Source organism: Cervus canadensis, chromosome 4 (assembly GCF_019320065.1).
Source record: "Cervus canadensis isolate Bull #8, Minnesota chromosome 4, ASM1932006v1, whole genome shotgun sequence".
Taxonomy (NCBI): domain Eukaryota; kingdom Metazoa; phylum Chordata; class Mammalia; order Artiodactyla; family Cervidae; genus Cervus; species Cervus canadensis.
In genome coordinates, this window is record NC_057389.1 from 42,220,718 (window position 1) to 42,245,814 (window position 25,097).

The window sequence follows — 25,097 nt, forward strand, 5'->3', positions numbered from 1 at the left end:
TATTTTAAAAAGTCCCTGAGGCTTTGCCGGTGATCCAGTAGTTAAGAATCTGCCTTGCAGTGCAGGGAACTAAGATCCCACATGCCACAGAGCAACAAAGCCCACACACCACAACTACAAAGCCCAGGAGGTCCAGAGCCCACATGCCACAACTAGAGAAGGCCCCATTCGACAACAAAAGATCCCATTTGAGGCCATGAAGGTTCTGCATGGTGCAACTACGACTCAATGAAGCCAAATAAGTAAATCAATAAATATCTTAAGTAAATAAATAAAAAGTCTCCAAGGTGACTGTGATGCACACCAAAATTTGAGAACCATAAGCATAAGGCATAGCTAAGGTAGCAGTCAGATAAAGTAGGATGGAGAACAAGATTCTCTGAAGGAGGAGAATGATCAGGATAATGAGGAAATTTTCTATAACAGAGATTGTAATCATCAAGACTTCTGACCAGTAGTTTTGAGGAAAGAGAAAGAGCCAGTCCAAGAGCTGAAACCCTCAAGAATGTTGAGGCTATGACTTGGGAGTTAGTGAATGAACTTAACAGGGGAGGGCAGTCAGTAATACAGTCAGATGGTTCAAATCTTCACTCAGCACATGAAAAGGCCCTGTGGCAGGAAGAAGCAAGAGACTGGGGTGGGGAGGAAGATCAGCATAACCAGTGAGGGGTGGCAGGTGGTGTGAGATACAGTGAACAGGGGGAAAAAGGATATGACTCCTACCCTAAGGTCAAATGAAAATAATAAAAAAAATGTTCATTGTGGTGGCCAAAAATATCAGAATCAGATTTGCCTGTTTTTAAAGGTTCTTCAGGCAACCAAGTAGAGACGAAGACTAATGGTCAGGCTATAAAACTGTTTAGGGATGTTAAGAGTCTGGTTGACTAGAGATAGGGTGAAATGTTTAGAAGTGTCAAGGATAATTCTGGGCTTCTGATCTGCACAAATGGTGCTACTTTATCAAGACAGGGAGATAGGGAGTAACATTAATAGGCTAGGGAAAAATACTCTAAGGCTTCCAATAAAGATTATCTTATTATAATCTTATAACCTTCTAACATGTAATATGACAAGTGCTATAATTCAGGAATAACTACCTTATATTGATGGTAAACTGTAAAGCCAAAAGGCTGGGGTTCAAATCCCAGCTCTAGCTCTTTGTAGCTGGCAACTCATAAGCAAATAGTTAACCATCTCCTCTTTAAAATGGAAATAACAACACTGAGTTCATAAGCACCCATAAAAGGTCCCTACTCTCCAAGGAAGACCAGTTGTTCTGCAGCCACTATCAGAGGGTTTAAAACCCATACAAATAGATCAGTGGCAGTTTTGCACTAGTACAAAAGCTTCCCAAACCCAGCTAAGCAGTGAGAGTCCCTCTTCTGAAAGTCAATTCCAGGAGCCACACTTTTACAGATAAAGGTCAGCAAAACCCCTAAACCCTTTGCTTCCAAAAGGTGGACATCTCAGGACTCCATTTACCACATCCTCTTCCTATTCCATTCAGTTGCCTGCCCCCAGGAAGAAACCACTATCATCCATATCCTGAACTTTGTTCATATTTCTTTCCTTTAAAAAAATAAAAAATAACTTTAGTGTTCCTTGAAGAAAACACAGAAAGTTGCTATAGGTGATATACCATAAATAATATAATTATATTCGATATTTTTATATTCATCTCCAGGTTAGTGTATATAGTCATAACTCACTCATCTTCTCTGCCATATAACCCACTGCATTAATATTTCACAACTTATTTATTCATTCTCCTGCTAATGGAGATTTTGGTTATTTCCATTTTCTTGCTATTATAAACAGTGCTTTGATGAATATTCTGGTATGTGTCAACTGTGACACACATACAAAATACCTGGAGGAGATATACATTAGGAGCGGAATTGCTGAGTCATAAAGTAGACCAATGTTTAAAGTCACAAGCAAATGCCACAGGATATTTCTAAATGATTGCATTCCCCAAATCAGTGTATTAGAGTTCTCTCCAACATTTCATGTTTTCAGACTTCCTTATCTATTCTAACCTAGCAAATATAAATGAGATTTCAGTGAAGTCTCTCTACTAAGAGGTCACATAATTCTTCATATGTATACTGGTTATATGTTTCTTCTCAGGGTAACTCCTATTGAAGCCCTTTGCCCATTTTTCCATTAGGCTGTTTATCTTTTTCTTCTTTAATGATAGCTTTTTATATATTCTAGTCATAACTTTTCATCATTTACATGTTTTTTTAAAAAAAAATACTTTGGTTCATAGCTTATCTCTATATGTCTTTTGAAGAACAAAATAAAGGATCTGTAAACCTTTGAGATGTCTCATAAAATTGATGTTTCTAATTAGATTGATGATATGCATGCCCATATAATTTCCTTTTATTCTTTTAAAGAGTCATACCAAATTTTTAAATTCTATATGTGATCATTCAAATACTCAAAAATCTCAGGGAATTAAGTGTGTTTTCTGTTTTGTCTCCCTTCTGATATTCTCACTGATAATGGCTGGTTTTCTTGTATATTTCTACCACCTTTGATTGTGGGATCACTTTTTTTTTAATCTTCCCTGTGGGGCTCCTGTAGTCCCAAATAGGGTATGCTTTTCTCTAAAGAAGAATGGCGGATGCTCTCGCTAGAAGACGAGGGAGGCTACCAACCTAGAACCACTTGGTCCCCTTCCTTCCAGGTCCTAATATTATTTGGGAGCCAGGTTCAGATTCCTTACCTTCTAGTTTACAACTGACTTACTCAAGGCTGATCCTCAGAAACAGAGCTATGAGTTTCACATGCAGAATAATTCTGGTCTTTCTTACTTGTTCCTTACTCAGTATTTGTCACTGGGGGTTCAGTTCAAGGTTTGTTGGGTACATGGAGGGCTAGAGATTTCCCTTGCTTGATCCGAGCCTAGTAAAACATTGAAATCTAGGTTTATACATGATCTAGATGCTTTATAGCCTTTGAAGTAGCCTATATCAAGTGACAGTATAAAATAATCATTTTTAGTTTATTGCTCTAAGAGTTCAGGGTGTGTAATAATATCATTTAATACTGTCCACTTGTCTATTACATGGTGGTTCTCTGATGACATGTTGGAAATGTCACCCAATTATGTTGCTCCTAGCTAATCACTTCCTTCTCTGAATCCTAGTGGATTCACTGTCCATAACGTCCAATTTAACTCTTAATTATGTACAATAGTTTAACACTCTCAGTCTGCTCTGGGTAAATACATGCCATCTCCAGGTTTTCCAAGGACAGAAAGCATTGTTTTTACTTGTCTTTTATTCTCCCAAGACCCCAAGCACAAAAGGTTCTTGATCAAAAAATACTCAGTAATTTTATTGTGTAAAAAATTCATACAACTGTATTAAAAATAGAATTCTTGACAACAAGCCCGAAAGATCTACAATTAGAGATCTACTCTTTTCCAAAATAATTCATCCACTTATCACAAGTAAAATCAACAATGAGAAATAATAAATACTTAATATCCTTCATAAAACTACAATTTCAGCTGCTTTTGCAAAAAGGGAAGGAAGAGAAGAAATGGGAAGAGAAATGCTATCATCACTGCCTTGAAGGAAGATGAAACTCTTATTTTTGCATACAATAAGTTACATTTGTTTCCATATGAATCTCACTCACACACTGGCTTAAACAAGAAAGGGGACCAGAAGTATATTTCCTCCTCCAGGTTTCAAAATCAAAACAGACCTAATGATACAAGCACAATCCCTTAGTGAATAAAATTACAAAGAGTCTAGCTACTCAGGACCAATTTGTAATCAGAGCATCAAGCCATACTGTACAAAAATGTCAATTCTGGTGCAGCCCTGATGAGCTAAGATTGAACACAGGGGCCAGTTTATCATATTATCCTGACTGCCCTCTTTTAAGACTGACAGGCACAATTTGAGTACAAAAAGGATTTCAGTGTGAGTGATCTTGCATCTGAAAAAGAACTCACCCGGACTGACAATGTTTTTCATTGCTATTTTTTTCTTAAGAGAAATAAACACATAGAAAGCATCCAACATAAATATTTTCTCAAAATCAAGTGGTCCTTTATAACTCTTTTCCCTGTGATGTATACAAATAAAAAGCTAGGCGTTAAGAGATACATTTCTTGTTAAAAATGTGTCATTCAAAACAATACTAATACATTTCAAGCATTTTGATACAACCTCTATTTCTTTGAGTTAGTGCCAGTAACACTGAGACAATCACACAAAACCTTCATTAAGGTAGTATAGGGGAGGGTGGGATTGGCTGCTTGTAATCCTCTGTGCTGTTTAATTTCATTCTACTGCCACCCAAACAACTGATTTTAAAAAGGAAAAAACCTGTAATTTTGAGGATGAAGTAAAATGTCCTCCCCACTTTGGCTGGTATGGCATATCCCAGGTGATAACTTAAAACCTGCTTCATTCAGAAACTTCCTGCCTTCCAACCAGGATGGAGTTGCCTGTCTCTTCCACTATTTTTCACAAACCAAACTAGTGAGTTCACTTTCTAGTTAGTTCATTTGTTCAAGTCTGTGTTCCTTCATTGAACACCTGTTTCCTGGGTATATTTTTATGTTTCCTTCAAACTCGCTAGGATAATAGGCAGGAGCATTATGCTGAAAAATCCTGGACTCTGAAAGTACAATCTATTATCTCATACCTTGGAAATAGTCACACAGCCTTCTTTAAACCTTCTATAGAAACCTAGCTGAGGCAGGTTAGATGGAATATTTTATTTCTGTTACACGCCTGTACATTAGCCTTACAGCAGCTTTTTCTTTGGAATCAACATGTTTCACTGTAGTCCTCTACTTCAAGCACCACTAGCTTCCCTGCTGGTTCTTGACTGTGACACTCAGAGTCCCACTCCAGGGCCTTTGTACAAACTCTCCTTTTTGCAGGGAATGATCTCATAGCAGATACCTCCTAGACAGCATCTGGCTTAAGTCTCAGTAACACACAATTGTTTATCATTCTCGAACTGTTTGGAGTAAATAAATGATGTCTCTGGATTCTTCAGGAACAAAAGCAATGTCTTTACTTCCCCTGCTTTCCCAGGATCCCATGGAAAATAGGTCTTCAACAAATAACTGCTGGTAGTTACATGGTACAAAAAGCCCCACACGTCCTTCTTCCCTTCCCCATTCTCTCTCTCTCTCTCTCACTCACACACACTCACACCCACACACACACTTGTCAGGTTAGCTGTGCACTTTCTCAGTCACTACACTTTACTACAGCTAAATAAATCCCAGTAGCTCAATATAAACTTATGTTAACTATCACTATGATGTACGATTTAAATCAAAAGAAAAAAGGTATAGCATACATGTTATATATGTGAAAGAGAAAAAACACATGCTTTTTGTTCCTACATATAGCAAAGAAAAAACAGGAGACTCTGGACACATGCTTGTACTAGGAAAGGAGGAACTGGGATCAGGGAAGAAAGAATGCTTATTTCTTACCAATTTGTACAGTTCAGATTTTTACTACTCATATGCAGTGTTAAAAAATTAAAATTCACCATTTTAAAAAATTCTGCCCCCAGCCCAACAATCATCAGAGTTTCTAGAATAGGGGGCTTTGCACATGAACATGGGAAAACCAGACTTTCATTGGTGCTTGCAGTACTGCCTTTAAATGTCCTCTGGGTTGTGAAGGGGGAAGTGGTCTAGAGAGAAATATGTATAGGAGGAAAAGGCACCCAAGTTGGCATCAATGCTTCTTCTGTCCCCCAGGATCTTATCCCCAGTCATTTGGTCAAAAAGTCTGTAAAGGTTCACAGAAGAGCGCCACAGGGCCCTCATCACTGATCCTGCTCCTCCACAGAGCCTTTCAACTACAAATAGTGTAAGAGTTAGTCACTCAGTCATGTCTGACTCTCTGATACACTATGGACAGTAGCCTGCCAGGCTCCTCTGTCCATGGCATTCTCCAGGCAAGAATACTGGAGTGGGTAGCCATTCCCCTAGGTCCTTAATAAACGCAAACATTAGCAGCATCAAGAGAAGTAGTAACTGGTGTGCTGGTAGGCCTTAATACTTGTCAAAATGGTTCCATAAAACGAAAACTATAGGGTGGAATGTTAGGTCTATACAGCTAAAGCAGTAACTGATATCTACCTAGGGAGTTTTGCATTTTAATAGAAGACCATGGAAAATCCCAAACTATTTCATGTAGAGGAACTGCAAGCACCCAGACAGGCTAGAGAAGGGAGCAACTCATCCTGGTGCTAAGGCTACAAAAAGAGGCACCTCTCCCTGCACCCAGCCACCAGACAGCAAAGCAAAAACACCATATAGCTGCCCTGCAAATAGGTTCACCAGTACCATCTTTCTAGATCCCACACCCATGCATTAATACACAATATTTGTCTTTCTTTTTCTGGCTTACGTCACTCAAATGTAAAATAGATAGCAAGAGGAGATTTGCTATGTGACTCAGGGAACCCAACCCAGTGCTCTGTATGAACCTAGAGGAGTGGGAGGGGGTGGGAGAGGGGAGAGGAGCTCAGGAGGTGGGGAACATATGTACAGCTGTGGCTGATTCACGCTGCTGTAGGACAGAAATCAATACAATATTGTAAATCAATTATCCCCCAACAAAAAAACACAAAATACAGCACCAATCATCTCAGAATGACTACAGTTGAGGGGCAAAGAGAATTCTTAACTGTGCCTTCTCTCCTTGAATAATCAAAGTCTTGTTACTTTGGGTTGACTTAGCAAGCCTTTTGGGAGTCAGAGAAGGTGCTGTGTTGAGATATTTCTACTGCCTTGTCAGCACTAATTATAATGTTTCCAAAGGATCATCCACAATACATCGCACCAATGATCTGTGTCTTAACTGTCTCCATAATACTGACACCATGTGATAAAAGACTGTGTGTTAACAACGTCAGAGTACACGGCACACATTTCTGTGTCTGAGGATATAGTCAGGCTGGTCTATTTAGTCAGACTCCAAGGCACCCCAGAGGTAGAGAGAAGGGTCCTAAGGTGACTGCGTCCCATCTTTTAAAAAACAAGAGTACTAACAAGGAAGGAAGAGTGATCTGAACTGCTCTTCAGTCAACCCCCCTGTGCCAGGGGCTTGGCAATGAACTTCCATACATCTTCCATGTCTCCTTGAAATATCACCCTTGAGAACATCAAAGGAAGATCCCTGTCAGGTCATATTTCCTTGTTTGGAAAGCAGACTGGGGATCCTAGAAACCCACAAGACTTTACCAGTGCAGGGCCTGCCAGGATGCTCTTCCACAAACATCTCTGACACTTGGGATTTGCCCTGGCAGCAAATCATTTAGTCCTGCTTTCCTCCTCCTCAGTATGAGCTTTATCTTGAAATTTTGCAAAGTTCAGGCTATATACATGCAGAAGACTTGCAAGCATGCCTTCAAACAAGTGCTCACCACTGATGTGCTCATCACTCTTAGGTGTGCATTACGATTCCTGGGCAATACAGGTACGACTATTAAACGGATACATAATAAGGACCTACTGTATAGCACAAGCACCTCGACTCACTACTCTATAATAGCTTTTATGAAAAAGCTGCTAAAAAGGTGAATATATTTATAACTGATTTACTTCACTATACACCTGCAACTAACACAACATTGTAAATCAACTATACTCTAATAAAAATTAAAGAAAGAAAAGAGTCTTGAGCAAGCAAGACTGGCTCTCACATTGCCTCTGGCACTAACTTGCTGGTTAACTTCAGGCAAATCTCTTTCCTTCTCTGAATCTCAGTTTTCTTGTCTCTCGTACAAGCTGGTAGAACTAGATTATCTCTAACTTTGGTTCTAACTCCAGGAGCCTATTAATTTTTAAAACATTTAGGCTGAGGAACAAAAGTGCCTTTCTGAGAAACTAATTAAATGTACAGATATAATCACATTAACTTATAAATCAGAATGTCCCTTCTAATTACATCTTAAGCAGCATCACGATGGAACTTGCCCAAAGCTACCAACATAGTTAATCAACAACTACTGATACCATAACATTCCTCTCCCATCTAAAGAACTTAAAGCCTATGGGGACACATTATATAGCAAGGTTTTCAATTCCAACATTTGGATGTTTTCCTTTTAGAATTTAAGGACAATGACCACTTTTTCTGGAACATCTAGAATTAGCTCAAAGTTTCAATTAGACTTTCAAAAATATTTTGTAAGTTTTCTATATGTCATATACTGTCCTAGGCACTGTGGATATAACTTCAATTAAGACCATGACTGTGATCTCAAGAAACATATACAGACTGAGTAGCAGATATAAAGAAGCAAATGGGTACATATTACAATGTAAGTGAAGGAACATATTATTAAGACATTTAATTCAGCCCTTGAAGAGTCAGCTTCCCTGGTGGCTTAGCAGGTAAAGATTCCTCCTGCAATGCACGAGACCTGGGTTCAATCCCTGGGTCGAGAAGATCCCTTGGAGGAGGAGATGGCAACCACTCTAGCATTCTTGACTGAAGAATTCTGTGGACAGAGGAATCTGGCAGGCTATAGTCCTATAGGGTCGTAAAGAGTTGGACACGACTGAGCAACTAACACTTGAAGAGTCAAGTGGAGATTTTCCCAAACAGTATCTACAATGAGACTTTTAAAACAGGTAGAAGTTATTCAACCAAAAGCAGAAGGGGATGGATCCATGAAAACTCTTCCCAACTGCTGGGAAATCAAAAGCAACTATTTGGAGGAGATTTAACCACCTAAAAATTATCCCCCCAAATTCAAAAGATCCTCACTAGAACAGCTCTGACACTCTACTAATGGATTTAATTAAAATATAAACCAGAGTATGTTTCATATGCAATACTCTGTCTTAACGTTTAAGGAAAGAACAGTAACTCATATCAATGTAACAGTAAGTCAGGAGAACTTAAAAGGACAGATCTGAGTTGCAAGTTGGCGTCTAGCACTTAAGATCTGGGTGACCTGGGCAAGTTGCTTAACTTGTTTGATATCAGTTTTATCCACGTGACATCTGTTTAGTAAACACTAGGTAACAGATGAGTCGTTACCATATGCCAGACACTGAGCTCAGCACTTCAGTCACTGACCAAGTCCTGGCAGCATACATAGAGAGGACACCTTTTATCATCTTCAACATCCAGATGAAGAAATGGAGACATGGGCAATTTTCAATAACCAGGCCAAGGTTATAACAACCAGCAAGGTGTAGGCAGGGTTTAACCTCCAGTGGTCTGCACTCAAAGCCCAAGTCTTAACCATTCAGTGTTTCTGTCCACCTTGTACTTCTACCAGCCATGGCCGAAAAGCAGCTTTGCCCCTTGAAGTAGTCAAAATATTCCTAGCTTATTAAAGGTGGAGACACTGTGAGTCTAAGAGTGTAAGTTCTCCTCAGTTTGCATCCCATTCACAAACGGCTGCAGTTATTTATAACACATGTATCACATAACTGCTTATCAGTTCTACCTCAGCTGAATTACCATCCTTGAATAAGAGGTCAGGGTTAAAAGCAACAGATTCAAAAAATAAATTTGGACCTGAAAAGGGAAAGATGACAAAACAGTTTGCTGGACAAGATGTCTGGCACCTTTGGCCACTTTTCAATGAAACAGAAGGGAAAAGATGTTGAGGTTACCGAGAAAACAATTTAAGTGTGCTAGAAAGAGCGTGGGTGTGATGGCAACTTGTTACCTGCAAAAGGAGGCACTGACATATCCCAGAGGAGTCAAAAGCATGATAATAAAGGGAAGGAAAGCAGTTTTTTTTAATCCCACAGCTAGATCCACTAAATTGGGAGACAGGGCTTGACACTCTGACATAGCAGCACATTGGCCTGGCTCACCGTGTCATTTTGTGTCAAGTATTACTACAAATACTGACACTGATGCACTGAAGCAGCATTTGATGCTTCCTTAAACACTTTCCACTTGGCACAGGAAAAACCAAATCTAACAAACATCACTGTGATGGCTACACCTCTCAAAGTTGCCTCTAGATGACCAGCTTGTTCCCCTATCCGTGGTACGTCAGCGTGGGCTGCAGCAGGCAGAGAGTATACTACTTTGTGTGTGTTTTGCTAGAAGCGGGAGGGGCTTGGAGTTCTCCTCCCGAAGCTGTTTGAAAGGGATCCACGGCGTCAGACGCCAAGAGCTAGAGAATAACTGGGGCAAACAGTACTAGGCAGATGCAGAGTGGAGGCAGGGACTAAAAATACAGATTTCTGGGCTCTCTTCCCAAAGCTTTTGATTCAGTAAGCCTCTAGTAGGGTCTGGGTACTTGCATTTTGATTAAATGTTCATTTGACCTCAAGGATCAGCCAAATGCAACAACCACTGGTGTAGTGCCGAGAAGGCTGGACTGAGACTCAAGATAGCACGGCAGGTCCCCGTTCTGACACCAACTGGTTGTAGGGTCTCTGGCAAGTCTCTTCACAGTTCTTAAGCTGCTTCTCAATTTCCTCAATTGATAAGGTGGGGAGAGAGAGTGCCTGGGAAAGATCTCTGAGATCTTTGATTCCATCAGTCTAGAATGGAGTACTGGGATTAGCAGACAGCACAGTATGTCATTAGGACCTTGAACCCTGGTTCAGTTCAGTCACTCAGTCGTGTCCGACTCTTTGCAACCCTGTGAATCGCAGCACACCAGGCCTCCCTGTCCATCACCAACTCCCAGAGCTTACTCAAACTCACATCCGTTGAGTCAGTCATGCCATCCAACCATCTCATCCTCTGTCGTCCCCATCTCCTCCTGCCCTCAATCTTTCCCAGCATCAGGGTCTTAAACCCTGGAGTCGACCAAATCCAGGTCACATTTCCTCACTGCTGCTTCCCAGTTGCTGGGTCACAGACAACTTCACAGGGAAAAGTAATAATTTCTTTAAGTCTCAGTTTCCTCAACTATAAAATGCTGACAACAGTAACAGTGCCGATGGCATAGATTTTTCTGAGTTTTAAGTACACAGTGCACAAAGCCTGTCCAGGACGGAGCCCCGCCGAGTGTCCGATACCTGTTGGTTGTGAACACCCCTGACAAGGTCAAGCAGAAGAGCTGTCTGCTGTCCCCTGGAGCTACTGTGATTAATGAGGTTCAGGGGAAGGTAACCCTGGCTGAGCAATCCTTAGGCTTGTCTTTTATCAAGAGAAACTCACAAGAAAAAAGCTTCTCAGGGGAGAGCAGGATACCAGAGTGAGGCATTAAACTGTGTCTCTTAAGAGGAAACATGGGGACAAATTAGAGAAGGGTGTTACACCACCTATAGCATGTTTATCAAAGTGTGATTCAGGAACACCCTGCTTTAGAATCAACGGGGTACTCATTAAATTAGCACATTCCTGTCCCTACTGGATCAAACCCCGTGGGGAAGCACGTCCAGTACTGTGCTTTTCTCAGAAGGTACCAAGAGACTCTCCTTTAAGCAGAGTTTAGAGAATCAGTGGCAAATGCTATGCATGATACAGCCCTCTGCCCCTCAATTCTCCAGCCCTGTGTTTACCCAGAAAAAAAAAAAAAAAAAAAACCACTGAGGGCAAATGAACTTGTACATCTGCGTGTTTACCAAAAATCTAAATTTCTTATGCTCTTGTCATCTCCAATGCAGCTGGGTTCCAAGCGGGTGTTCAATTTCACATAATGCACGACTCCCCAGAGAAACAAACACTAACCCAGGGCTGGCTACTTAAGGATGTGGATTATGTCAACTTCCTTGGAATGGCAGTGTGGTTTCTAAAACTTCAATACCCTTCCTCTCCACCCCACCTGGCTTCTTTACCTGGTTCCCATTCCTTTCTCCTTAGGCTTTCTTTGCTTACATTCTTTCCTTTGGATATCTTTTCCTTCTTTTTCCTTATTCCCACTTCTCTCACTCCTCACTCCTCTTCAGCTTTGCCCTACCCACCCTGTATCTTCCTTCTCTCTTTCCGTCTCTGGTTTCGCCTCTGTCTATGTCTGTCTCTCCCCGATTCCTTCCTTGTTCTGCCTCTGTGTGTCTCTCTGCCTCTTCCTTTTCTGTTTCTTGGTTTCTGTACATCTGTCCATGGATCTCTCTTTCCAACCTCTGTTATACACAACACCTTGCTGCCCATCCCTCTTCTTGATGCCCCAGCTCCTGGCTCCCCTCCTAATAAGAAACCTCCAGGAGTCAGGCTTCTGGGCAGCCACGCAGGCTGGCCCTGTGAAATCAACCAGCGCCCTCTACAAATCAAGGGGCTCACTCTACTTACAAATCCTTGGCAATCTGCTGCCAGAGTCCCAGAGTGAGAAATGAGGAGGATAACTCCTGGGAAGGGACAATAAATGGGGGCTGGAAAGACGCAGTAGCAATTACAGAGTGGAAACAGCAAGGCTACACTGCTGTAGTACCTACAGCCTCCCCTGAAGGAGAAACTGCTGGACCCGGCACAAGCAGTGGAGGGTTCTTTTTGCCTTTTGAGTGTCCGTCACTTTATTTCCATAGTACAAACAGCTCGCTGGCAGACAGCGGAGTGGCAGTGCCAAGGGGGTGTTGGGAAAGCTTTAGCATCTCCAAGCCTCCATTTATCTCCTCAAAACCAATCGACCTCCTCCAAAGACAAAATCTGAGTGAAAAGTGAGTGTCTCCTACGCATGGTACCCCCAGACAACTCATCTCCCCACACACCTCCCCACAGCGGCTCCCCCATCTCCCAACCTGCCACCCAGCTTTAAGTATCTCCTTTACAGACAGAGAGGCTTCTGCCAGGAGCAGAGATAACTGTCCCCAATCTACAGATGAACAAACTGAGGGAGGAAGCCACACAGCTGATGAGGGAAGATGCCACTTTGGAGTGCCATGCTTTCGGGAGTATTCTGCACATTCACCTTACCGGAAGGATGGTGCATTCAGAAGAAACTTTCTCAAAGCGCTGCCCCGCCCTCTGTCCTTGTGCATCTCCGTGGGTGGGGTATACACGGTCCCTGCTCTTTCTGTCCAGCTTTCAAACGACTTGTCCTCATACTAACCCACTCACACCACCTGTCCACACCCTTCCCAGGCACTTAACCCAATACCTCCATCTGAGTCTCAGGATAAAAGTGCAGCAGAGAGGTAAAGAAGAATAAACTCGTGCCTGGCCCGGGTGTTTCTGCAACTCCCCCTCCCCTTGGGGGAATATAGAGGAGCAAAACGCTGAGGTCTGGCTCGCTGCCCAGCCTAGGGAACTGGAATACCCGCCACAGGGGCCACGAAGAAGGCCGGGCTCGCATCCGAGGATCAGCCAAGTCCGCGGCGCCCCAGCTGAATGGCCCCTCAGTTGCCTGCAAGTTGAAACCGCAGTCAGGCACACAATGAGGCCGCTGTTTTCCGACAGGAGGCATTTGGATGCCTCACACACTCACCCCAAATCGGGCCTGAGAGCAGAGAGCGTATTTCTTTACCCATGTTCAGATGCACCCCCCCGCCCGCCAAGCAGCAGCCTCGGCCCTGTGGAGGGAGCGGTTCCCCTCCCCCGCGCCCGGCTCCAGGAAGCCCGCGAAGGCCACCTGTTGGACTCTGTCCGGCTGCCCCAGATCTTGCGCCCCGAAACCCGCACCGCGGAGCGGGCACCCAGGGCACCCTACCCGTCAGTGACAGATAAATTTCACTCGCGCCTTCTCCTGTGGCTTCGTTTCCCACTCCCAATCACCCACATACACAGCTCCTTGTATCCCAGCTGTTGCCTATAATGAAGCACGCTTAGACCTTCCCTAGGGGCACGGGCTGCCCTGGGTCTCTGAGAGCGCCCAGGTGGCTGCGGATCTCTAAGCGCATACGCTGGGTGCCTGCTTAATGTGCGGGCGGCTGAAAAGCCCCAAATGGCAAATTGATTGGAGAACAGTCAGGGGCCTGCTCTAGGGAGCCCCCTTTCTCCTTGGGAAGCGGAAGAGGGATCCTTGGTTTAGAAATGAAGGCATTGGGGGAAGCCTCGAAGGCAATCGGATTGGAGAACCACTGTTGCGTTCCGCTGCCAAATCCCAGGATAGGTGCAGGGAGACCCAACTTTCTCCAGTCTCCCTGCCTTGCCTGCAAGCAATTACCTAGGGTGAAAGGGCGCCGCCTGGACCGACCGGGCTACTCACCCCTGGGTATGGACGCTGCCCCGCAGGAGACCTCAGCAGACCCGCGAGCGCGCGCGGAATCCGCGAAACGCCTTGGTGTCTCGCTCCTCTCTCGGGCCACGCGGCGAAGGCTACGCGCTCCAAGCGGGGCAGTCGAGGGCAGTGGATCCCATGAGTGGCGAGTTGGCAGAGGGCGCGCCGCCCGGCTGGGGGCGCATCGCTCCCAGGGCTGGCGCAGGCTGCAGCGGGGAGAGGGGCTCCCGGGGAAGTTGGCGGCGCTGGGGGCTGACTTCAGACTTCGCGCTCGCTTCAGCTCGGGCGGCCGGGCGCGTCCTCCGGGATAAACAGGGACTCGCCGGCGGAATGGGGGCCGGCTGCGGGAAACCTCCGCTGGCCGCCGCCTAGAAAGAGCGCAGCGGCGTCGCGCCGCCTGGAACCCCCGGCAGCGACTGGAGCAGAGAGCGAGCGAGAGCGCCCGGCTGCCTCCTCCCGGCTGCGGGCGCCCCTTGCTCAGAGCCCGGCTCGCCCCTGCCCGCCGCGCCCCTCCTCCTGTCCGTGTCCTCCCCTCCGCGGCTTCACTGGCTCGCGGGGCTGGGCTCCGGCCAGAGGCAGAGCGGAAGACGGCCGCAGAGCCCGCAGCATGGAGGGTAATCTCGCCGGCTGGGGCTCGGGCTTGGGCTCCGGCAGCGGCAGCAGCGGCCGCCGCCTCCCGCGCGCCCACGTGCCGGAGCCCCGGTGTGCGCGCTCCGGCCGCGGGGCTGGAGGGAGGGAGCTAGGGCGAGCCGCGGATGGGGGTGGCGAGCAGAGCTTGCACACCCGCGCAGCCGAGGGGAAGCCGCTGAGAGGCTAGGGAGGGCACGGGGCTCCTCGTCTGCAGCTCCAGGAAGACTAGTGTGCAAGGCTTCCCCAGCTCCGCCCTCCCTTTGCAAAGCGGAGGGAGCCTGCCGGGGGCGGGGGCGCTCCACTGCACAGGATCGGCCGCGAGTAGCGGCTGGAGGCGACTACGTGTCTCCGCCAAAGGGACAGGTTCCAAGTATCCTTGAACCCCGTCACGTCTCCCCCCGCGGAGACTGGGTTTCAGAAACCCCGGTTGAGAGATATGCCTGTTTCGGCTTGCCCCGCCTTCCGCCCAGAGTAAGCACTTTTCCCGTTAACCCACAGATTTCAAGGTACTCCTCCTTCCAGGGAGAGAGGAGTTGTCTTGCAAGATGGGCCTGACAACCTCCAGTCAATTGACCGATAATGAATGAGGCTCACTTTGAGCGATGCCGGGCCATGTCCTGGATCATGGGGCCCTCCGTGATTGGAAGTTGCGTTGTCTTCTCTGCTCTGCGGACCCTTACATAGGCCCTCCCCGGGCCTCATTGCTCCCACAGTTAAATAAGGTTCCTTCCTAATGGGAATAAGAAAGACAAACTTGTGTGAGAATTTTAAAATTATAAAATACTTTAAAACATGGGTAATAGTTCAATACTAAACGAGAAGTATGATTAAAATAAGGAAAATGATCACAGAAAAATAAAAAATGAGACCTCTAAAAACACACACACACACAAAATGCGCATGTTACTGGGCACACACGCAGTGACTTAGAGCTCTTAGGCTCCAATCTGCTCATAATCTTGATGGTGAAATGGAGGCTCGGAGAAGACACGTGGACTGTCCAAGGTCACACAATCCAATCTGGTGAGACACTTCCGGTTTTGGTCGCTTACTGCCAAACCTGTGTTTTGTCTGCCACGCACCAGTACACGAATTATGTTCAACCTTGTTGTGCTGAGACATAGCAAAAAGAAAGAGAGATTAATTCCCTTTGAGGTTTCTCAAAAAAAAAAAAGGCTTCGTGAAAGAAGTGGAATTTAAGCTAACTTTGAAGGAGTTGACAGAATTCAGGTATCTGGAAAAGCCAGATCCTCCAAGGGGAGAAAGAGAGGTCACTAAAAGATGAAGAAGGTCACGTTACAGCAGCAGCAAACAAGTTTGGCAGGAGCAGAGTGCTTGCCTAGGCGATGGGGAGCCTCGAAGGGTTTTTAGCAGTAAAGGAGAATAATGAAAGCTTCTTTTTAGGATGATCAATATGTCCCCGTACAGGATGGATTAGAAGGGGAAGAGATGAGGGAGAGGGGAAGGAAGAAAGAAAAGAAATTGCCAGCGGAGGAAACCATTAGGAGGTCAAGACAGCTATCAGGTGCTGGTGATGGAAGCTGGATGGAATGTAATGGCAGGTAAAGGTGAAACAAACAAAACTCTTCTATCCTGGCTCTTAAAAGCCTATTTCATAGCAAGTACTCTGCCATTAATTGCAGGGGATGCTGTATGGAAAGGCACATGTGATTGAGAAATAATTGAAAACTAACCCTCAGAGACAACAGCGGGGCTTTTCACAATAACTGATCTGAAGCTTATCTGGTCCTTTGGTTTCAACATTAAGCAACTGGGAGCAGCTCAGCAACAGACTTTGAGAAGAATGACTAAAGATTTCTATCAATCTACCAAAAGCAAAAACCAGAAAGAGAAGGGAAAATCTTGCTTTCTTTTATCCCTTGGATGCTCTTGAAGTCACAAATGAATGGCTTCAGGGGTTTCCTGAGGTTCTTCCACTGGAAATAGTCTTTCTGACACTCTAATTGTCTTATGTGGACCAGCAGCAACAGTATCACCAGGGAGCTTGCCAGAAAGAGAATCTGAGACCCCATCATACACCAACTGAATGAGAACCTTCATCTTAACAACATTTCTAGGTGATTTATATGCACATTAAGTTTCAGAAGCATTTCTCTATCTGGTCATGTCTTTACAGTTCTTCATACTTTTGAGTATAGCATATAGTAAAAACAAAACAAAGAAAATTTACATATTACACCATGGCTGTACACACAAACATACACTTATTTACAAGTTAAATAAAAGTTTCACAAAACTAACATGTGATTCACTTCTGTATTTCCTATTTAGTTTATATTTTTAAAAAATGATTAAGATTTACTGATTGATTCCCCGATCTCATAATCGATGACTGCAATATGTGGTATGAAATACATTGAGCTGTATTTATTCTTTTTGCCTTGAGTTTTGGTTGTATGTTTGTGTATCTTACCTCTTCCACTAATCTGTGAGTTGAACCTGGAGGGCAAGGTTCAGATATTTTTTATCACTGAAATATAGGTCAGAGGTTATCAGAAGGTTTTCTATGTAATAGCAACTCAGTTAATATTCAAGAAGTAAATCAATCAATGAATGTATGAATGGATGGCAGCCAGGGGTTAGGGGCAGGCTGAGGGAAGAAGGGAGAGAAGCTTGGAATGTAGGAAAGGATTAAGCCAAGAAAATATTTATCCAAATCTCTAATTCCCTGAAGCAATGTCAATGGACTATGAGCAGAAAAAGTCATTTATAAAACAACCATGCATTCAAATGTTCCACTGGCAGCCAGAATCTTATTTTCCAATAGAGCTCACCTTTATCGCTTCACAAAATTCCAAACCTTGCTTGGTTATGGTGGAAAGCAGCTGAATAACTAATGTAGATTATTAGAAAAGGATAAGAAATGGAGAAGTGGCAAAGACCAGTGAGTTCAAATCTGACACAAAAAAAGGAAGCTGCTCAGAATCTTGTCATCCTGGGACCCAGGCCACTGACTAAGGGGAGGAAAGAACTAGGATTAATTACTTGGATTGAGGTAAATGGGATTGTCTGACTACATGGGATCCTTGGCAATTGTATCTTTCCAAAATTCAAAAAATAATGTTTTTGGAGGCAGCAATTTCCTTGTCACAGAATATATATCACAGAAAATGGAAAATTACTTATTGTTCACCTATCAAAGAACTTTAGAATGGAGAATATTATGATTTATTTGAGATAAATAAAACCATAACCTAAAGTGTGATTATTTGAGTCACAGTATTTCATACTGTAAAGAGATCAAGTGTCCACCAGTTCAACTTTTCATTTTAAAGGAATCTATGAAAATCATCACAGATTCCCTTATCACAGGGTATACCAGGAAGCTATAGATCCAGGATTTGATCTCAGGCTTTCAAACTCAGTCACCATGACTACCTGTTATACTTTACATGGAAATGCTATAGACTACACAGTTAGGAAGGGCTTCCCAGGTGGCGCTAGTGATCAAGAACCAGCCTGCCAATGCAGGAGACTTAAGAGAAGTAGGTTTGATCCCTGTGTCAGGAAGTTCCACTGTAGGGGGGCATGGCAAACCCACTCCAGTATTCTTCCCTGGAAGATCCAATGAGCAGAGGAGATTGGCAGGCTACAGTCCAAAAAATCACAGAGTCAGACTTGACTGAAGTGACTTAGCATGCACACTGGAGAAGGAAATGGCAACCCACTCCAGTGTTGTTGCTTAGAGAATCCTGTGGACGGCAGAGCCTGGTGGGCTGCTGTCCATGGGGTCACACAGAGTCTAACATGACTGAAGCAACTTAGCATTCATGCATGCATTGGAGAAGGAAACAGCAACCCACTCCAGTATTCTTGTCTGGAGACTCCCAGGGACAGAGGAGCCTGGTGGGCTGCCGTCTATGGGGTCGCACAGAGTTGGACGTGACTGAAGTGACAGCAGCAGCAGCAGCAGCATGCATGCACACAATTAGAAAACCCTGTTTTAGTGTAAAGACTGATTGATGAATTGCCTGAAAAGTCAGTGAGTGAATAAATGTATCGAATGTCTGCTATGCAGAAAGCACTGTAGCAGATGCTTTGTTTTATTTCATAAAATCTTCTTTTTTAAAAAAATCCATGAAATAAGACTATTTAATCCCCACTTTGCAAATGAGGAAAGGAAGAGGGTAAATAATTTGCCCAATATTTTAAGGCTAGAAAGCTCCAGAGAAGGTTTTTAAGCAAAGGTCTATATTACTCCTGTAGCCATACTCTTTCTTTTCCTTATGCTTTGCTTCCAAATCACGGATGGTTTAGAGCAAAAACTGGCTGGAAGATGGAAGGACAGAATTCTGATTGGGGCAGAGGATTGAAATAGCTGACTTGATAAGTACACCCTTGTGCTGAGATCCTGGGATGTTTTGAAGGGTTGTTCACATCAAGGTGGAAATACTGTTAAGTACTTTGAGTACCCCCTCCTGTGTAGAATCCACAAACTGACTCAGTGGTGGCCCATTACACTTGAAAGCTACCATATAGCACAGGGAATACTTCTCAATATTCTATAAAAACCTAAATGGTAAAAGAATTTGAGAAAGAATAGATACATAAATATGTATAACTGAATCCCTTTGCTATATAGCTGGAACTAACATAATATTAATCAACTATGCTCTAACATAAAATTTTTAAAATACCAGTTAATGCTGCTATTGAAAACTGCATTGGCTATAGCTCAAGAGGAAGTTTTGCATCAGGAGAATTTTATTCTCCATGTAAATTAGTGTCTTTTATTTGTTAAGAGTAACAGACATCAACCTAAGCTAGTTTGAGGGGTGGGGAAGGAAACACATTTTAAAGAACCAAGAGACTCAAAAGACGCAGGGAAATTAATGAAATAAGGCCTCCATAAGGGATAGGAATTTGGGGGTGGAGTCTTGTTAAATTTCATATTCTCTCTCTCTTTTCATCTCAGTGTTGTTATGCTTCTATTTCTTGTCTCTCTTGCTACAAAAGTCTTCTCTGCTTCTCTGCTAATGTGGCAGATAACATGAATCACGTGCATTTCAAATAAATTTCACAACTTGCATCTCTGGGCCTCCAGTCTTTTTATCAGGAGAGGATATCTCATTGTTCAAATGTTCACCTTCAACCATAGGACAGAACCAGGAGGGTGTAGTCACAGTAGCAACAAATCTCCTAGGAGCTTAGCTCTATGAATTAGACATAAAGCAGGCAAGGTGTGTTGGAATCCATGCCAGCAAAAGTACAGAAATATAGCTGCTCTGCTCCTTAACACAATCTAATGCTTTAGAAGTGGAATTGAGGTTATCAGTATACACACACTAGAGTGTTAAGCAGAAGATTGCCAAGGAGAAATGAGGTTTGGTAACATGAAAGCTGGTTTAAAGCCCTAAAGTGCAATGGAGCTCCTTTTAAAGATCCCCACAACCCACAAACATGTGCAGATGAACCAGAACTGGTGGGAGCTAATGAATGTCCCAGGCACATATATCTGCAGGCACATATATCTGAAGATTCATCTGTGCCGGGTTTCCTGGAAAGAACCCTGAATCAGATTCAGAAAACCTGTGTTCAAATCCTGCCTCTGCGCTTGCTTTTTATGCTGTTCTGGGCAAGTTCACTTTACCAAAATCGGGGTTAATAAGCATGCCTTGCCTACCTCAGAAAGCTGTTTCAAGAAGCAAATGAGATAATATCTGTAAAGTTAGCACTTTATAAGATCTAAAGCACTGAGCAAATGTAACAGATTATTAGTAATATAAGACATCACAGGAAGCTAATGAGTTGTAACGCTTAGGTTACCTTTGCAAATATCTATTCCACCATGCTCCTCTTTGCTTTTCAGAGTAGAAAAAAAAAAAAATCATGCTTCAAGAAATGTAATGAATGTGAAGTATATTTATTCTATTTTTATGAGGCATGGTTGGGTGAAAAGATCAGTGCAGCTCAAAAGTAAAGGATTCCAAAGTCTGTTCTCTATTTCTGCATCTCTGTTACCGCCCTGCAAACTGAACAGAGCAGGGAAGAAGAGGGTGGGATGAACTGAGGGGGTAGCATTGAAACATATAGATTATCATCTATAAAATAGATGGATAATGGGAAGTTGTTGTATAACATGGGAGCTCAGTGCAGTACTGTGTGACAAGGTAGAGGGATGGGATGGAGTCGGGGGTGGAGGGAGGATCAAGAGGAAAGGGACATATGTATACTTACAGCTGGTTCACGTTATTGTACGGCAGTGCGTGAGTGCTAAGCTGCTTCAATTGTGTCTGACGCTTTGTGACCCTATGGACTGTAGCCTGCCAGTCTACTCTATCCATGGGATGCTCCAGACTAGAATACTGGAGTGGGTTGCCATGCCCTCCTCCAGGGGATCTTCCCCACCAAGGGATCCAACCCCTGTCTCTTATGTCTCCTGAATTAGCAGGCAGATTCTTTACCACTAGCACAACTTGGGAAGCCCATTGTATGGCAGAAGCCAACACGATATTGTAAGGCAATTATCCTCCAATTAAAAATAAATTATTTTTTAAAAGTGAAGGATTGAGAGTATATAATTTTAAAGAATTAACTAGAGCCTTGAGAGGGCAGGGGGAGGAGAAAGAGTGGTAGTAAAAATAGTAGTAGTGATAGTATCAATAATAGTAATAGCAGCAATACAGTAAAAACAATAATAACCATCTGGTTGCCCTGTTTCAGGCATTGTGCTAAGTTCTTTCCACTCAGTTGCTCATTAAATTCATAGAATCTTCTCAGCTAGACTCCATTATCATCTCGGTTTTAGAGATGAGGAAACTGAAGTAGGGCAAGTTAATAATTTCTCCATAGTCTCAAATATGACAAGTTCAGACTAAGACTCACTTTACTTCAATCCAAAGTTAAAGCAAATAACCAAGACACTATTCTGTATTTTATATCCTTAGAAGAAAATTTAATAAATGTCAAGTTTTGGTGGTAACAAAAACTCTTATATAAAGGAGAGCATCTAACAATCAAAATTGTTCAATCATAAGTCCATATATTTTTAAGGCATGGTACTTTTCCAGTGAATGTGAGTGATCTCTAAACATGACTAATTTAATCACTATACACCTATATTAATTACTTAAAAATGACAAATACCAATTATTGTTGAAAACGCTGAATAACAAGAACTTTCATTCATTACAAGTGGAAACACAAAATAGAATAGCCACTTGGAAGACAGCTTGGTAACTTGTTTAAAGCTGAACGTAGTCTTACTATGCAATTGAGAAATTACATTCCCTGATATTTATCCAAGTGATTCAAACACATCTCCACACAAAAACCTGCAGGCAAATGCTTATCACAGCTTTATTCACCAAAAACTAGAAGCAACTAAGATGTTCTTCAGTAAATGAACTCAAGAAATATATCTATACTACAGTACAGTGTACCTAAAACTCTGAAAGTGCAGAGAAAACATAAACTTTGAGAAACTATCATAGCCAAGACACAACAAAGGAGATAAGATGACTAAAGTAATGTGGTATCCTAGTGAGATCTTGGGAAAGAAAAAGGACACTTGATTAAAAACTATGATATCTGAATAACATGGACTTTAGCTAACAAAAATGTATTGTTGTTTCATTGATTGTGAGAAGTCTACCATACTAATTTAAGATGTTAATAATAGGAGAAATAGGGTAGGAGGTCTATTGATATACAAAACTCTCTGCATCAACTTGGTAATTTTTCTGTAAATCTAAAGTTAGAAGTTTAGTTTCCAAAATGTAACAATCCAAACCAAACTAAACCAAAACAAAACTGTAAAGCCCCAAGAGATAAACTATAGGGAATACATAGTATTCCTTCCTTGAATAATAAAATAATGAAACCAAAAAAACTCCGAAGGAAAACAAAACTCAACTAATTTAGCCTCAACAGTGAGAAAAAAATAACAGTTAATTTTGCAAACAGGTCAACGCCCCCATCTGAAACCATTAGAACCTTCATGTTGTGGTCAAGAACAATCTTCTGCATTTTTCTGCTTGCTAGACCTGTTCTGTTCGTATTTAATGGCTATTTAGACATCTTTAAGATAATATTGATCTGTGTCTTAAAGTGGAATTGATTATTCAGCCACTATTAAAATGTCCCTTTATTGTATAGGTATTTGCCTCCGTGCACATTAATGCTATTTTGTTAACAGCTATTCAATGGCTAATAGATTCAATCTCAGCTAAGCAGATAAAGTCAAACTTCATGAAAAAGTTTGATTTAGGTTTAGAAACCAATACAAAAAATGCAAGTGTGGATGTAGAAGGCCATGTGCCAATTTATTTCTGGAAACAAAAATAGAAATATCCTTTAAAAAGATAACTGTTTTCTATCATCTGGAGATTACTTAGTAGAGAAAAATGTGTGTACGCTGACTGCAGACATTTGAACTGAGTAAAACAATTAGGAGGTGATTCAAATCCTAATTTCCACCTATTTTGCCCATCTATTCATTGACTTGTTGGAGAAGAGAACAGCAAAATGAAGATTTCAAGCCAGTTCAGAATCACTAAAGGAAAGGACTCTGCATTCTACAATTCACATCCACTATGGCAAACCAGGCAGTACTGAAGTATTCTTTTGGACTTCAAAAACTTTATAATTTTTCCACAAATGCTTCTTCAGTACAGTATTTTCTTTGGAAAGCATATTTAATGTGAGTTCTTTCTGTTGTAGTAGTACTTTTGACTAACACAAATATGACTTCAATGCAAGATATTTGTTCTCCCAGGAAGTGTTTCTAGAATAAAAATTTGAGATATAGCATACCAATGGAACTGCATTATTTTAGCACTCTGGAAACTCATGAGATTAAACTATACATGTAAGATTTGAATTTTTTGAATTTAACAAACGTAATTTATTGTTAGAAAATATAAAAATAAGATATTGAAGGTTTAGAAACCAATTTAAAAGCTGTATGTGTATATATAGAAGACCATGTTCCTATTTATTTCTGGGAAGAAAAATAGACAGAATCCTTTAAAAAGACAACTATTTTCTATCATCTGGAGATTACTTAGTAGAGAAAAATAATGTACCTCTTAAGCAGCCATTTTAACTGAGTGTAACAATTAGGAAGTGATTCAAATTCTAATTTCTATCTTTTTGCTCATCAATTCATATCAGAATTCCATTCCTAGGTATAAATCCCAAGTTGGTATTCAAACAAAAATTTATACTCCTATGTTCATAGCATCACAATTCACAATAGCCAAAAGGTGGACACAACTCAAATGTTCACCAGCTAATGAACAGATAAACAAAACATAGTCTATCTATACAATGGAATATTATTCAGCCACAAAACGAATGGTACATGCTAAAACACAGTGAAACTTGAAAACACAACATTAAGTGAAAGAAGTCAAAAACAAAAGTTCACGTGGTGTATGAGTTTATTTATATAAAGTATTCAGAACAGGAAAATTCATGGAGACAAAAACACAAATTAACGGTTTGAGAGAATGGACAAAGTGAGGACTGGAAAGTGACTTCTTCCTGTGGAGTGATAGATAGTGATGATGCTTGCACTTTGTAAATGAACCAAAAGCCACTGAATTGTGTATTTTAAAATAGTTAAAACGGTGAGTTGTATATTATGTGACTGTTCATCGAAAGAAATTTATATAAATAAATGTATATCATGAGGATATGTGTTGGAAAGCACATGTACCCTGAACCACTAACCTTGTGTAATTGTAACTACACATTGTGTTCCTGTGGAGGCGGGGGACAGGGGCGGTGATGAGAAAACAAGAAGTGTGGACACTGTTTGCTAAGCCAAAAGAACGTGGAGAAAAAGAGCTGCCTTTGCCCTTATAGGGGTAGTAGGGGACCAACTCCCTATTACCAATCTGCCACTCAGCTCTTCATTACTACCAAAACCAACAAAACTAGAGATGCAAGAACAGCCTGCCATCAGGCAGGGGAGCACATAGAACTGAGATGGTCTGTCAGGCTAGGAAGAGGCTGTGGTGGGTACCACACTAGTCCAGAGTCATGCATGGCATCTGAGAAGTGCATCCAGAGTATCCAGCGAGGTCTGCAAGGAGATCAAATCAGTCAATCCTAAAGGAAATCAACCATGAATATTCATTAGAAGAACTGATGCTGAAGCTGAAGCTCCAATGCTTTGGCCACCTATGTGAAGAGTCGACTCATTGGAAAAGACCCTGATGCTGGGAAAGATTGAGGGCAGGAGGCAAAGGGGTTGACAAAGGATGAGATGGTTGGATGGCATCACCGACTCAATAGACGTGAATTTGAGCAACCTCCGGGAGATAGTGAAGGACAGCAGAGCCTGGCCTTGCATGCTGGCCTGGCATGCTGCAGTCCACGGGGTCGGAAAGAGTCAGACACGACTGAATGGCTGA

At 42.4% G+C, this 25,097-nt stretch overlaps 1 protein-coding gene across 1 annotated transcript in view; it reads right to left on the bottom strand.

Annotated features, from left to right (window-relative positions):
* Nucleotides 1-15,417, bottom strand: part of LOC122440819 (serine/arginine repetitive matrix protein 2-like) — a 157,998-nt gene extending 142,581 nt beyond the window's left edge. Inside the window, exons 1-3 of the mRNA XM_043467519.1 lie at nt 15,275-15,417; nt 14,867-15,122; nt 14,074-14,824 (exon numbers count right to left, since the gene is read on the bottom strand). Of these exons, the coding sequence (XP_043323454.1) occupies nt 14,074-14,824; nt 14,867-15,122; nt 15,275-15,417 (1,150 nt within the window). The remainder of the gene's footprint in view (nt 1-14,073; nt 14,825-14,866; nt 15,123-15,274) is intronic.
* Nucleotides 15,418-25,097: the final 9,680 nt, after the last annotated feature.